Source organism: Notolepis coatsorum (assembly GCF_963971535.1).
Source record: "Notolepis coatsorum genome assembly, chromosome: 10".
Taxonomy (NCBI): domain Eukaryota; kingdom Metazoa; phylum Chordata; class Actinopteri; order Aulopiformes; family Paralepididae; genus Notolepis; species Notolepis coatsorum.
Window position 1 is genome coordinate 25186269 of NC_140174.1, and position 15377 is coordinate 25201645.

The 15377-nt window shown below is 44.3% G+C and overlaps 1 protein-coding gene across 3 annotated transcripts in view; it reads left to right on the forward strand.

Moving 5' to 3' along the window:
* The window catches only part of mrtfab (myocardin related transcription factor Ab), an 89508-nt gene that overhangs the window by 39701 nt on the left and 34430 nt on the right, over positions 1-15377 (forward strand). The window contains exon 1 of one of the 3 annotated variants that reach the window (XM_084323658.1): positions 3655-4102. The exons of the other annotated variants lie outside the window; for them this stretch is intronic. Coding sequence (XP_084179784.1) covers positions 3967-4102 — 136 coding nt within the window. The 5' untranslated portion in view covers positions 3655-3966. Of the gene's footprint in view, positions 1-3654; positions 4103-15377 lie in introns of those variants that run through there. 3 annotated transcript variants of the gene reach the window in all.

The following is a 15377-nucleotide window of genomic DNA, read 5'->3' on the forward strand; positions in this document are numbered from 1 at the left end:
ACAAACTAAGTCGGTGCAGGAAGACGCTTATTTCCGAGCACAATAAACAAGCGTGGTACGTGCAGATAGCGGGGAGACGCTGTGCTGAGCTCAGCTGACACTGGATCCGGCCGCGGAGAACTGTCTTAATCTCCTCTGTATCGTCTGTTCCTTCTCCCGCCAGACTGTGACTCATAACAAATAGGGGGACTTTGACCGGGACAGTCATAGTACGTTGTTATTGTGATCACCGGTGTTTGCTTAAGGTGTGTGGGCCGGTCACCGCGGTGACGTGGTGTGGTGTCTGCCACCTGTTGCGTTGCATAAACAGTCCCGGTAAGGCCCCCTACTCGTGATGATGTCATAGTGCTCCCCTCTAGATATTGGTAGTCTGCCTTTTCTTTTATTTATGAGTGTATTCTCTCTTATAGCTCTATAGTGGAGTGTATTGTATGGGAGCATGCGTTGGCCCTTGTGCCTTGGCTCATGGAACATTGATTTAGCCCAAGGAAATGGGCCCTAAAGAGAGAGAGAGAGTGTGTTGTCGTGTGTGTGTGTGTGCGTGTGCGCACGTTAGACATTGGCAATAAACCTAAAATCTTTTTGACGTTATCTTATCGTGGGATTTCCTTTTATATAGCCTATATACAGAATTGTGATTCACAATAATTAATGATTGAACGTTTGATTGACTGAAGTCAGATTTTTCACATAAATTATTGCTGAAATAATGAGAATATAATATACACAATTTGAGAATGCTACTTAAAAACCTTCAGTTTGATGCCATCATCGCATTAACCGCTGCCCTGCAGTCCAATGAACGTCAATTGGAGTATCTGACCTGTCATTAAACCCAAACCGATAGGGCTGCAACGATTAGTCGACATGATCGACGATGTTGATCATAAAAACTTGTCGACGCAGAATGTTTGCGTCGATTAGTCGTAATTATTATTATTTTTTTATACTTTTTTTTTTGCACTACCTAGCTTTGTGAAAGTGGCTTCTCAGCTCTGGTCCAGCTGAAGACAAAGCAGAGGAACAGATTGGACATTGAGCATGACCTCAGAGTTGCTTTGTCTACCATCACCCCAGACTTTGAGACTCTTGTCAGGAGCAAACAACATCCCCAGTTATCCCATTAGTTCCCTGGGATGTTAAGCTAAGAAGTCTGCTATATATATTTTTTTGTTATTTAAACACTTCCACTTTAATTTGTATTATTTCATTTATTTATCTTGTTATGAGTGATTGTTGTATTGTTCAAATACATTTAGATTTAAAGTGGCTTAAGATCCAAATTCAAATGTTTCATGAGTCATTATTTTAATTTGCTATGGGATCATCATGTTATGTTAAGTTAACTGTTAAGGCAGAGGGACTGGACAACAGGGTGACATTCACAGGTGTGCAGACTTGAGCATGTGAGGTAAAACATGCATTGGAGAAGGAGCCATGCCCACAGGAAGCAGAGATTGAGGGTGTGACAAAAATAATCGTTAGATTAGTCGACTAATCGAATGACAAAAATAATCGTTAGATTAGTCGACTAATCGAAAAAATAATCGACATTAGTCGATTACCAAAATAATCATTAGTTGCAGCCCTATATACTAAAAAATAAAAGACCTTCTGAATATTGTGATCTTTTGTTTTTCCCATATCGCAGCCTTGTCTGACAGAGCGTGTGTGTGTGTCTGTGCGCCTACACCTATGATGTGTGTGTCTGTGCGCCTACACCTATGATGTGTGTGTCTGTGCGCCTAAACCTATGATGTGTGTGTCTGTGCGCCTAAACCTATGATGTGTGTGTCTGTGCGCCTAAACCTATGATGTGTGTGTCTGTGCGCCTAAACCTATGATGTGTGTGTCTGTGCGCCTAAACCTATAATGTGTGTGTGTGTGCGCCTACACCTATGATGTGTGTGTCTGTGCGCCTAAACCTATAATGTGTGTGTGTGTCTGTCTGTGTGCCTAAACCTATGATGTGTGTGTGACGCGCGTGTGTGTGTCTGTGTGTGCCTAAACTTATGACGTGTGTCTGTGTGCCTAAACCTATGATGTGTGTGTGTGTGTCTGTGTGCCTAAACCTATGATGTGTGTGTCTATGTGCCTAAACCTATGATATGTGTGTCTGTGTGCCTAAACCTATTATGTGTGTGTGTGCCTAAACCTATGATGTGTGTGTGTGTGCCTAAACCTATGATATGTGTGTCTGTGTGCCTAAACCTATTATGTGTGTGTGTGCCTAAACCTATGATGTGTGTGTGTGTGCCTAAACATATGATGCGTCTGTGTGTCTGTCCCTAAACCTACAGTGTGATGTGTGTCTCTGTGCCTAAACCTATGGTGTGTGTGTCTGTGTCCTTAAACCTATGGTGTATGTGTGTGTGCCTGTATTTGTAAGTAACCCTACCCTGCAGGGCACAGGTGATCCAGAGCTGAATATAGCCCCCTTATGGCCAGCTGGCTTTACTATTTAAAACGAAGTAGAGGTGGGGGGGGGGGGGGGGGGGGGGGGGTTATGGGGTGGGGGGTGACCGGGCCTCACCATCAGCATTCTGCAGGAGCCACAGAGAGAGAGAGAGAGGGAGAGAGAGAGAGAGGAGGGGGGGGGGGGGGGGGGGGGTGCAAGGGAATCTGCATGCAAGCAGGTCTCCAGCAAGATCAGGATGTGTTTCATTACTAACTTCATCTCATATACCGGTCCAACAGGGACTTTGTGGATCTCTCTCTTTTTCCAGAATGACTCGTCTCTATTCCAGGTTGGCCTAGAAACGGGCTTCAGACCCAGCGGGCCTGGCGATATTGAATATCAATCAATCCCTCGCAATGTCAACGCAGCTGATATGCGACGGGTCCGTCGAAAGGATTAGGTGTTGTCGCCGCCGCCGCCGGCCGGGATCAATAGGAGGTTTTTGAGTGACGTCATCAGCGCTGCGAGTCACACAAGTTTCGGTCGGCCAATGATTGAAAACTCTGTTTACTGGGGGGTTGTATATGACAGTCATACAGTATGTCATCAAGATAGCATTGTCACTGGAGCGAGCGGTGTAGTTTGTCTTGGTTTATCAACAAGCAGTCCTCTCTGCATGGTGTGGTTGGGTATGTAGGCTGTCTCTGAGGTGGGGGGGGGGGGTGTGTATGTAGCACCCTCTCCTGCTCCCCCCCTCAGATTGTAACAGTGAATGAATGGCGACAGCTGAGCAAGAGAACTCTATCGCCGACAACACTGTGGTGTGTGTGTGTGTCTGGGTGTGTGTACGTGCGTGCGTGTCGTGTGTGTGTTTCAGGAGGAGCTGCAACCAGAGCAGGCTCACTCCCTCTCCCTCTCTCTCTCTCTCTCTCTCTTCTGAGCTCACTGCTGCGCTCTCGTCCTCTGCCACTGCCCTCTTTTCAGCTTTCTCTCTCTCTCTCTCTCTCTCTCTCTCTCTCTCTCTCTCTCTCTCTCTCTCTCTCTCTCTCTCTCTCTCTCTCTCTCTCTCGCTCATTCTTTTCACCCGCGGTTCACCCTGTGGATTCCTCCTCTCTTCTCTGGACACCTTCGGCGGAGCAGCGGTTGTCGTGACTAGCCGGCCGGCGCTTGTGAGGCAGGAAGAGGGGACTAAACGCCAGGGGAAAAGGGAGGGAGTGGGAGAGAGAAAAACAAACAACAAAGCAGAAGACGGGAAAGATCGATGGAACCAGAGGAAGAGAGCAAAGGACAGAAGACAGTACAGTACAGGCAGTAGGAAGGTTTTGATTTTGCGGTCTTCGTCGACTTGCCTTAGGACGGGACGCAAGTCGCCTGGGGGAAGCAATTAATTCCCATCCTCTCCCGGGAAAGAGAGGACGCCGTGTAGGAGAAAAGGACAGTTAAGGCGATCTTTCAATCAAAAGAACTGCCAGTATCTCGTCAGAATCTACTTGAAAAGTCTTGGGAGGAAGACTGCTTTTCGCATGAAAAGTTTCAATGTTGGCAGGATAATCGACGGCCATCCCTAGATGATCATGCTGGACACCAACCACTGTCTGTCCTTCGACACGTCCCCCCTGGGCTCTCCTCTGACGGGGGAGGACCTGGAGACGCTGGGCCTGCGGACGGACCACGACAGACATGTCTATCACAGCCTCAAAGAAGGTGGGGTCCTGGGCCGCCGCACATGCTCAGTAGAGACGCGGGGGAACCCGATATGATTCATGTCCGCGGGGGGAGTCGGGCTATCGCGTCGATTTCGGTCGCTTTATCGGTTTGTATAAATAGTTTGCAAGGCGGCACTTAAGTTAAGTGGTTGGTTTTATCGGCTGATCTGCGGCTCGTTTTCCCAGCATATTATTGGGAATAATATTTCCACGATGCTACAGTGCTTAGTTATGGTCTAATTGCAGCTATTAAAGCAGTAGATATTAGATAGCGGCTGTATAGAATGCGGTGTAAGCCTGGCTGCCAATGCCTCATGTGTAGACGTATCAATACGTATCACACTGATGGTTCGAACGCATCATCGGTTGTTTTGATTCACCTTTCTAGTTAGATCTTCCATCACATTCAGTGTTGTTTCAGCCACCAGGTGGCCCTCTTTCTCGCTGCTGAAAGTAGGTTTGTCTCGCCCTGCGCCGCTCCGTCGGTGACCCTTCCCACGACTCCACGGTAAGCAAAGCGAAAAAAAACAAGTCATATCGCATGTGGGTCAGTGTTGCGAGTGGCTTGTGTACAAGACAAATGAGTGATTTTAAATGATGACACGGCCCTGTGAGCAACGTTTGTTTGTTTGTTTATTAACACAGTTAAACAGAAGTAAAAACAATACATAATAAGTTGTGAAGGAGAAGTTAGAAGCCTAGAGGCTTATCAAGAACTTCCCCTGTTTTATAAAATACAAAAATATGCATATTATAAAATACCAGAATACATTCAAAAGATTCGTGTTAATACAAACATACATACACACAGTACATACAAGCATATACTGTGTACATAATAATATATAACAACCCACCCACCTGCCTACAAACCTACCCACCCACATAACCAAATGCATACCTACATGTATGACCTATTTATCTATCTACTACTTTTGGATATGAGAATTATTTTGTAGTTTGCTTTAAAAATAAGCAGAAATGGAGATTTCCTCAGCATAGGATCAGCTGCATTCCAAAGATTGGACCCTCTATACCTCACTGAGAACTGCCTAGGTGAAGTACCACAATAAGGTATATGCAGGTCCCTGGACTGACGTGTAGCATATGAATGAACATCTGAATTAAAAGGAAAAAAACTATTAAAACCATTTGGTGGATTGTGATCATGAATGCATTTGTACACAAATATACATATCTGTAAAGAATTAACCTCAGACACAGTCAGAATGTTTAGTTTCTTGAAAACGTCTTCCGGCCTGGTGCCTGGCCGGCAGGGAACCGCCGCTTTACACGGCTCTCACACAGACGACACGACCTAGTGATTATTTAAACAAATCGTTTGTCATTGAAGCAAAATTCGGAGAATGCCAGACTGTGTTCTAGGACTCGCAGTCCTAGGACCGATATGAGTTATGGTCAAACACGAGGAACACAGAGGCCGCTAGAGAGCGGAAAGGCCTCCGGTTGTCATCTCTGGGAATCATTTGTATTCTCACCACCGCGCTCCCCTTGTCACTTGGCTGTCCTTCGGCCATTTGAGTGAAATCATAGGGACGGATTCTAAGGGATGGCCTAACCTTCTGGTGTTGTGACCTCGAGCTGCTTTCCACTCTGGGTGATGTGTGACACATTTGCCGTGGTCAGTCCTCCCTCCCTCGGTCAGTCCCTCGGTCCGTCTGTCAGACTGGCGGTGGTATGCCACTGGTCAAGCTACCATCGGAACCATGAGATCATACAAGAGATCATTAACAAGCTTTGCAAATAGAAGGTTTCCAGTATCTCTGCCAAGCGCTAGGTATAGTTTTGTGTGTGTGTTTGTGTGTTTGAGACTTATGTCCAGGGGTGTGTGTTTGCGTGTGTATGCCATCTTTATAGCCCCTTTCACACAGGAGCAAAAAGCTGGCTTATTGTCGGCGTCACGTTCTGTCGGCGTCGCGTTCTGTGTTAAAGGGTCAGACCACTGAAATGCCTGCAATGAGCCTGCTTCTTCTCAGTGTAAAACATGCAGAGAAAAAGCCACCTTTACTTTGTAGCAATGAGTCTTAACTAGGGATGCTCGATATTGGCTTTTTTACCGATACCGATATACCGATATTGTCCAACTCTTAATTTCCGATACCAACCGATACCGATATATGCAGGGTTCCCCCCCCCCAAAAAATGGAATCATTTCAGGTAATTAACATTACATTATTTTGGTGTGGAATTAACACAACATTATGCATACTTTTGACAATAAATAAAATCTGAATTTGTTCTTACCTGCTTGCCTGGGTAAATAAACGCTATAGAAATGTAATATATATATTTTTTTAATTATTTTTTTTAAACCGATACCGATATTTTCCCGATATCACATTTTAAGGCCAATATCGGTAGGCCGATAATATCGGACATCCCTAGTCTTAACACTTTCCGTGCCACGGGTCCGGTACCCCGGAACCCCGTTGCGTGCCAACGCCCACTTCAATGATAGAGCTCTCATATTTGCGAACGCATAAACTATATCTTAAATTATGGCTATGTGTATAATATGGCCGTCGCTTATCAATGACTTGTTTGCAGTCAACATTGTCGAAACGGATTGTTTTTTAATGAGTTCATTTCCGTTTTATACCATTTTGAAAAACACTTGTTTTATGAAAGTTCCAGAAAATGTCAGAAGATTGATAATCGCCCCTTTCCTGGAATATACTGGAATACACAAAAAACGGTGTAATTTTTCGGCCTATTTATGAATCGTTTTCAAATAAATGCTAGATTATCGATAGTATATGTGTACGTATGCACGCTATAGAAGCGGGCTGAAAAATCCATTATCCATTTCCTGATCAGCGCACACACGCACACACACACGTAGGGCCCACGTTATAGGTGAAAAAAGCTCTGATTATCCCAATACTGGTCAAATAGATTCCTTACCTCAGATCTGATGTTCTCCAAAAAGATTATTCCAATTCCTGATCGCCATTCCAAATATCGATCGTGTTTATTGATCCAACGCTGGGTGGTCGAAACACCGATTCCACGCTGTTCTGATGGTCCACAATGATTCCGATCGGCTCGAGTTACATGCCTGAGAAGTAAAATGTGGAAGCAGGATTTTTTTTCCCCCATGCGTTTTATTCAATCCAATCCAAAGGGGTAGTACCACACGGAGAGATGATGGGGAGCGGTATTTTCCCAATGGAGCTCAGACAGAGTCCCAGTGGTAACGGGAGGCTAGATTGATGAAATATGAATGGAAATCGCTAATAAAAAAATAAAACGAGATCTCTCGTCTCGTTGGCACTCAACGGTTGGCATGAACTAACGAGAAATCTCGTCGTTGGCACTCAAAGTGTTCAGGGAGATAATCACATACCTGACATTTTCTCTGGTTTCTCTGTTTTTTTTAACCCTTTCTCCCGCCGTGCTCTCCCATTAATCTCACGTGTGTCCCCCACAAGAAGTTTTTTAATTCAGTTATATATAGTGACACAAATAAAATGGTCCGTCTTTAGAGGATTTGAGTTGCCAGATTTGATTGAGAGACGTCTCGTCACCTTCATTCATGACGCTGGATTTATCCTGCGTGACCTGGCTACAGAGAGTGAAAGGAGAGCGGGTATTGGTAACGGTATGTGTTATGGATGATCATTTGAAGGTGTATCAATATTGAAATATTCTATTAAAATAATTCTGGTTAATCGGTTAGCCAAATTACTTTTAAATAAATCAAACCTATTTTGTGTGCAGCTCACTCATGTAGCCTGAAGGCTTCTGTGATCCTCACCTTCACTGAACAAATACTCAGCACTGCGGCTGTTTTCCATTTATTAGTCGAATAAATAAGGAAACCAAATCCAATGTATTCAACTGATTGGACATACAACCTTGAAAATCAGTAGCTGAATCAAGGAATTGGAGGGGAAAAAAAACACCCGCTGTGGTCAGAATACCTACGTCATTATTCCAATAGACGAATATTCAAAATAACGTGCCCAATCCCGCCTGTGTTGGGAGGGGGGGGGGGGGGCGGGTTTAGCTGTGCCAGGCCAGTGGGGTCTTTGGGGGAACAGTGACAGCATTCAGACATGTTTAATTAGGCCTAATGACACATGAGCACTCTGGGGATTAACCCAGTTGGCCTCGCAGCCCCCCCCCCTGTATCTCAATCCCTCTCTCCCTCCCTCTCTGTATCTCAATCCCTCTGTATCTCAATCTGTTTCTCCTCTCTCCGTCCCTCAATCCCTCTCTCCTTCCCTCTGTATTGCAATCTCTCTCCTTCTCTCTCTGGCCCTCAATCCCTCTCTTCCTCCCTCTCTGTATCTCAATCTGTCTCTCCTCTCTCTGTCCCTTAATCCCTCTCCCCTTCCCTATCTCCTTCCCTCAATCCCTCTCTCCTTCCCTCTCTGTCCCTTAATCCCTCTCCCCTTCCCTCTCTCCGTCCCTCAATCCCTCTCTCCTTCCCTCTCTGTCTCTTAATCCCTCTCCCCTTCCCTCTCTCCTTCCCTCAATCCCTCTCTCCTTCCCTCTCTGTCCCTTAATCCCTCTCCCCTTCCCTCTCTCCTTTCCTCAATCCCTCTCTCCTTCCCTCTCTGTCCCTCAATCCCTCTCTCATTCCCTCTATTTCCCTCAATCCCTCTCTCCTTCCCTCTCTGTCCCTCTATCCTTCCCTCTTCACTCTTTTTCTTCCTACCACCTTCCCTCTTCTCTCTCTCTCTCCCCTCTCTCTCTCTCTCTCTTTTTTCTCTCTCTCTCTTCTCTCTCTCTCTCTCTCTCTCTCTCTCTCTCTCTCTCTCTCTCTCTCTCTCTCTCTCTCTCTCTCTCTCTCTCTCTCTCTCTCTCCTTCAGATTATTTTCTTTCTTTCTTTCTAGCTCATCCCATAGGAAGATGTTGTTGCATATCGGGAGGCTCTTTTCAATCTGAGGAGAGATAGTTTCTCATTTAGAGTCACATTGTGCTACTCTACTGATAACAGACTTATTGCTCCTAAGGAACAACACCGATCCCTGTTTCAGACTATTTCAGAATCACCCAAGAAGCCATTGACCTCTTAATACTGTCTCATATGACCCCTAGAATTCTAGGAGACATAAAAACATTCACACTGAGGTTTCTTGAATGTTCTCATTCGTGCAGATATTTAAAGGAGAGATACGTTATACTTATTTGAGATAATTTAAACATTGCATAACTTCTGCTCAGAGTAATACCAATATTTACTATATATCCACTACAGCTATAGCTGTTTCTCCTGAGTTGAATATGAGAAACATCTTTTGTCTAGAGAAGTAAATGAGTGATAAATCACGTCTCCTCTTAGATTTTGCTTTCTTATGGGATGCCACCTTTTCTATGCTTTCGGCTCCCTCTTTCGCAGTCTCTCTCTCAGTATCTAAACTCCATCAGTCAGCTCTTCTCATATTCTCAGTCTCTCTCTCAGTATCTAAACTCTCCCCATCAGTCAGCTCTTCTCATATTTGCAGTCTCTCTCTCAGTATCTAAACTCTCCATCAGTCAGCTCTTCTCATATTCTCAGTCTCTCTCTCAGTATCTAAACTCTCTCCATCAGTCAGCTCTTCTCATATTCTCAGTCTCTCTCTCAGTATCTAAACTCTCTCAATCAGTCAGCTCTTCTCATATTCTCAGTCTCTCTCTCAGTATCTAAACTCTCCATCAGTCAGCTCTTCTCATATTTGTTTTGTCTCCTTCCCTGTCCATTTCGTTCTGTTTCTCGTGTGTGTGTGTGTGTGTGTGTGTGAGTAAAACTGGATCACGCTTTTGGAGCCATTGAGAAGAGTCAAGATTAACTTTATTGCCACATTAATTGTATTACTTTTGCACACAAGTTCTGCCGACACAATTGTTTTTTTTCAACAAATCGCGTTTACAACAGCATTGTGTAGCTAAGCAGGGTTGTACTTATAGGTGAAATATTTCCAATGTTTACTATTTGGTGAAACAAGACAGCTGCTCTGGCCAGAGTCACTACACTATTCAATATTATTGCCTATTAGGCCACCATGGTGTACTGTAGATCATTAAATACTTAATAAGACTGTTCTGACAGCACTATATTGACATAACTAAGAGATTTGCTGTGGAAAAATGTTGTTAATGCATGTGCCGTTATTACAAGGACTAAGTTAGATGTTAAATGTACACATTTAGACATTTGAACACTAATGATGTGTTTGAATTCAAAGTTGATATTCAGGTGCATTTCTCCCCAAAACTGTTCAGCGCTCTCGCTGTACGTCTGGGGGATTATGATTGCATAAAAGTTTAGTTCAAACAAATTCTCCTTTACTTGATTTGGGGGTAAAAAAGTGACCGTAATATAAATAAATCCACCAGGGAACAGATCTGTTTACACCACATGGTACAATGTGTCTCTGCTCGCCGCTTGTTCAGCTGGACGGACGTGAGAATGGATGAGTTTCTGCAGTCTGCACAGTTGTTACGAGAGAATGGATGAGTTTCTGCGGTCTACGAGAGGAAAATATGCAAATCTCTTGGTAAATGCTGGGATAAAAATACCACAAAAGAAGAAGGAAAAAAAACCTGCATGCTCTTCTTCTTCTGCGCTGATACTACGTTTACTGAAGTGGACAGCTTTGCTTGGAGGTCAGGCCCAGATACAGTTAAGACAATTTGACTAACTTGGTCTTTACAGTACTTTACTTACTATACCATAATCCTAAACGATAAGCCTATATACTGTACCTTTAACGCCAGTAATACATCTGTGTTTTTGACACAAATACCATCTCAGTACTTTTCCAGCAGCACCACATATTACCTGCCCTGTATCACTTTAGCACCATCACTGTCGTCAGCGCAGGGCGAGATGATTGTTGTTGTTTACATGTTGCGTGCATGTATCCCCTCCCTCCCTACTTCCCATGTCCCCACGTGCCGTAAGAGACTCATGTCTGGAAGTCAGATCGCGAGACAATTAATGAAATGTATTTAATTTTTTCCCCATATTATCACAGTTTGAATGTTTAAGAACACATTTACTGTAACAGCTAACAATTATAGTATCTCTAAATAGTAAAAACCTTTGTTTAAAAAAAAAAGGCAGTTCGTGACACCTAGTACCTGACTGCCAAGGAGTTAAAATGCAGCCAAACCTTAGATTGGATTTTCTCTATTTTTCTCTCCTGATACTTGAGATTTAACTAGATTCAAACAAGCGTCTTCTTCAAAAATCACATTTCAATGTATGACACATCATTTGAAAGTTTACATTCTGTACTTTCATAAATCTGTAAATATCTGAAGAATTACAGAGTGAGACTTGTGCCACGAACTGCTGGGCTCGGTCACGATGACACATTGGTGCTCTAGTGCAGCATCTAGTGGCTGAATTTTATCAAGAGCACCTTTTAAATACAGTGCTTAAAGACCAGAGATGATACTCTTTCAGGCAATAACTCCATTCAGCACGGGACAAAAACCCATACAAAAGAAAAAGACTAACCAACTAACAAAGTCTCAGCTGACTAAGACCAAAGCGACTAAGAGAGGTGATATGAGTGGAAGAGGGAACGAGAGGCTTAACGCATGCACGCTGACAGAGGGATGAAGGGAAATGGGGGAAACGAGAGTAGAGGAGTAGTCGGCTCGCTTTCAGAGACCAAAGAAGGGAGGGAGAGGGGAGACAAAAAGAAAAAGTTACTTATCCACACAAAGAGTGAGAGAAATAATTCAGTGACCTGTCTGAGGGAGCGTGTGAAAGAGGAGGAGGAGGGAGGGAGGAAGGGAGCGAGAGAGATAGGGAAAGTGTAAGATTCAGTTTCCCAGAATAAACAGCTTCCCTGAAAGTGCCAAGTGCAGAGCCATCTCATCTTGAACCCTGACTTGGCACGTTCAGCCTATGTGTGTGCGTGTGTGCGTGTTTATGCACCTTCAACACGGTCTCATCAGAAAACGTAAATAAAGTACTAATCCCGACCACAGGGGAAAAGGTACATAATGTACGTTATGTTACAGCCACACGTAATATACTTTACATATTGTACACAGAATATATTTACGTTTCGTATCGGCAAAAGTCAGACAAATGATTGCTGTGTTTTTTGTGTCATGATGGGTATCTTGGTCTAGTGGTGAGAGAGCACTGTTAGCTCAACTCCCGATCGTGCTGTTTTGGAGCCGTTTTTTTGGGGCACTTTCGCATATACGAAATGTAAATATATTACTTATACAATATGTAAATATATTGTGTTTTCCTGTGGTTGACAACTTGACATGTACTTTATTTGCGTATTTTAAGCGAGATAGGGCTGGCACCCTACATGTGAGTCCCTCAAGTGTCTTTCTACGTGTGGCAGCGAGGGACATTAACGTTCGTGTGTATGACCACAGATGGTACTTACACATGAACACGTCTGTGTGTTTATGTCCTGTGTGCGTGTGTGTGTGAGAGGTGCAAACTGACATGTTATTGCTTTCAGCAAGGAGTGTCTGCAGCCTGTCTTAACCCCCCCAAGATGCAGTAATGCACATGAAGGTCAGGACAGCTGGAAGTGGGGGGGGGGGCGGCGGCGTCAGCACAGACTCTGAATCGAGGAATGGACACTGACTCTTAGGCTATGTTCACACTGCAAGCCTTAGTGCTCAATTCTGATTTATTGCTCAGATCAGATTTTCTTTTTGGTTTGGCTGTTCACATTATTATTTCTTATTTTTTGCCAATATCAGATTCCAGTGTAAACTAGTCACGCTCCTGAACTGACCTGCATTAACAACTGAACAATAATGATGATGGACGTAAACATGGAGGTCACTGAAGTCACAGTTTATGGTTTAATTTACAAGTTGAATGCAGTGGAGGCCAGCTGATTCAAACAAACCAGACCTGTATCTGATTTAGGACCATGTGTCTGTGTCGTGCATGAAAGTGGCCCAAATCAGAATCGAAAAATCTGATTCCATGTCATTTGTGCTGCTCACACTGTTGTGGAAAAGACAAAACCGATCGGAGTCACTTTTGCCTGCAGTGTGAACGTAGCCTTACTGTCACAGCAGAACTCTAGTTGTGACAACTCTACCCGCCAGTGAAATACTTTCATTGATCTGTGAAAGTAATTTAAAATGCCCGTGGCAATGTTCAATCTCAGCTCACACTTGTGCTCACTCTTCATCTAGACTACACAACCTTGTTTTTAGGAGCTACACTGAACACTCGCAAGGGGTTGTCACTCAGGAACGCGTTTGTGAGCCTCTTCCACATCACTGTCCACTCCTTGGTTATTGGTGCTAGGAGCGAGAGTTAGCTGCTAGCTAGCGGGCGAGAAGAGGAACCCCCTTCCCCCCTCCCCCTTCCCGGAACAGCTAATAGCTCGTAAGAAAGCAGCCATGATGTCATAGCATCAGCAGGAGAGAACAGGTGTGCTGTGGCCTTCAAGGGAAAGTCCACCCTGAAACAGAACTCGCATTGTGCTATTCCATTGATCTTGGGACTGTGAAATTGATATCTATAAACACAGACAGCTGTCTCCCTACGCTGGGAATTGGAGCATCGAGACCTGAATGTATATATATATATCTTTTGTTATTACATCCAAATGAGGTTTATTTAAATATAGGGCTTATAGCTTTGAATGAGTGAATATACCCATATCCCAGTAAACTCACCATGGGTACATGGGCCTGTCCTGGGAGTTGTTCCACTATTCACCGTCTATGGAGCTGCTCCGGGATTTAACTCTTGATGACATCATCACTAGTATCGGTATCCCAGGAGAGACTGTCATAGAAATAAACGCATGTCAATTCTATTTTGGGGTGGATTTTCCCTTTTTAAAGTGCCAGGCATGACTCCTGCTCTGCCACAGGGGGGAATGCTGGGTTAATATGCTGGTGTTTTAACTTCCCCACACACACACACACACACACACACACACAAACAAACACACTCACACTCACAGCCAGCAAAGATAAACAAATAAAAGCCTAGAGACCGTCAAACTGAAATGGTCTCACCTCATTAAGTACAAAGGTGGTTTCGATTAAATGACGAGACGTTTCCTGGACGCGTGTACCGGTTCCGCAACAGTAAGTGACTTCCGGGTAGGCCTGATTGGCCCCGACAGGCACGTGACGCGGCAAACTCAGGACGCGCAACGAGGCTGCTGAGAGCTGTCGCGCGGAAATAGGCTGTCTATTGCCATTCTCTAACACAAACTCTAACCTTAACCAGCTCCTTAACAGCGCCTAAACTTAACCGTTCTAACCTTAACCAACTCCGAAACAATGCCTAACCTTAACCTTAACCTTAACCATGCCTAACCTTAACCATAGAAAGAATATTGCCATTCTCTAACACAAACTCTAACCTTAACCAGCTCCTTAACAGCGCCTAAACTTAACCGTTCTAACCATAACCAACTCCGAAACAATGCCTAACCTTAACCTTAACCATGCCTAACCTTAACCGGCGAAAGAATACATGTTAAAAAAAAAATCACGTTAAAAAAAAAAAATTCGATGGGATTCGAACTCGTCAACAACGGACCGCAGGATCGCAGGACTGCTGCTCTGCGAGGTGAGCTAAAGCGCTGAATGAAGTCATAGCGGATTTGGACGGTTACATCATTCCGCGGACGGTTACATCATTCCGCAAGCTCTGCCGCGCGGCAGAGAAAGTTGCGCGCCACGTGCCTGTCGGGGCCAATCAGGCCTACCCCGGAAGTCACTTACTGTTGCGGAACAGTTACACGCTTCCTGGACCCCTGGAGAGACTTCCTCGAAATCCCCTGGTGTGTGAAAACCCAAGGCGATCCTCCTTTATGCTTAAATGACGTCTACCGTTTTCAAACAGTGTGGAAACATCAGAGAATCAGAAGATAATCAGTGTCAGTACAGTCAGTCGTGAGGGAAAACAAACCCAACAAACCCCACAATACCACAAATTGACTGCATAGGTAGTTGTGGATGTTTTACAGGGTTGACTCATTGTGTGCATATGGCTGTGGTCACTAGTTCTGTACGGACGAGCGGCGGTCAAGCCCACTTCCCTAAACTCTGGCCTGTGTCGCAACAGAACGCATGCGGCAATAAACTAAAGACCTTCACAAAGTGATGAAATACTGTCTTCTTGACTGCTGGGTTACAGCTGTCCTTCTGTTGAATCCCTCCAATGGATAACTAGCCTATATAGCTAACTCTGCTTTCACATTGTCAGACAAACAGTGTTTTCCAACCAGATAAGTGTCTGCTTAATTAAGATTGTTAAGTTTTGGAGTCATGTGTGCATTCAGAGACATGGGGGTCA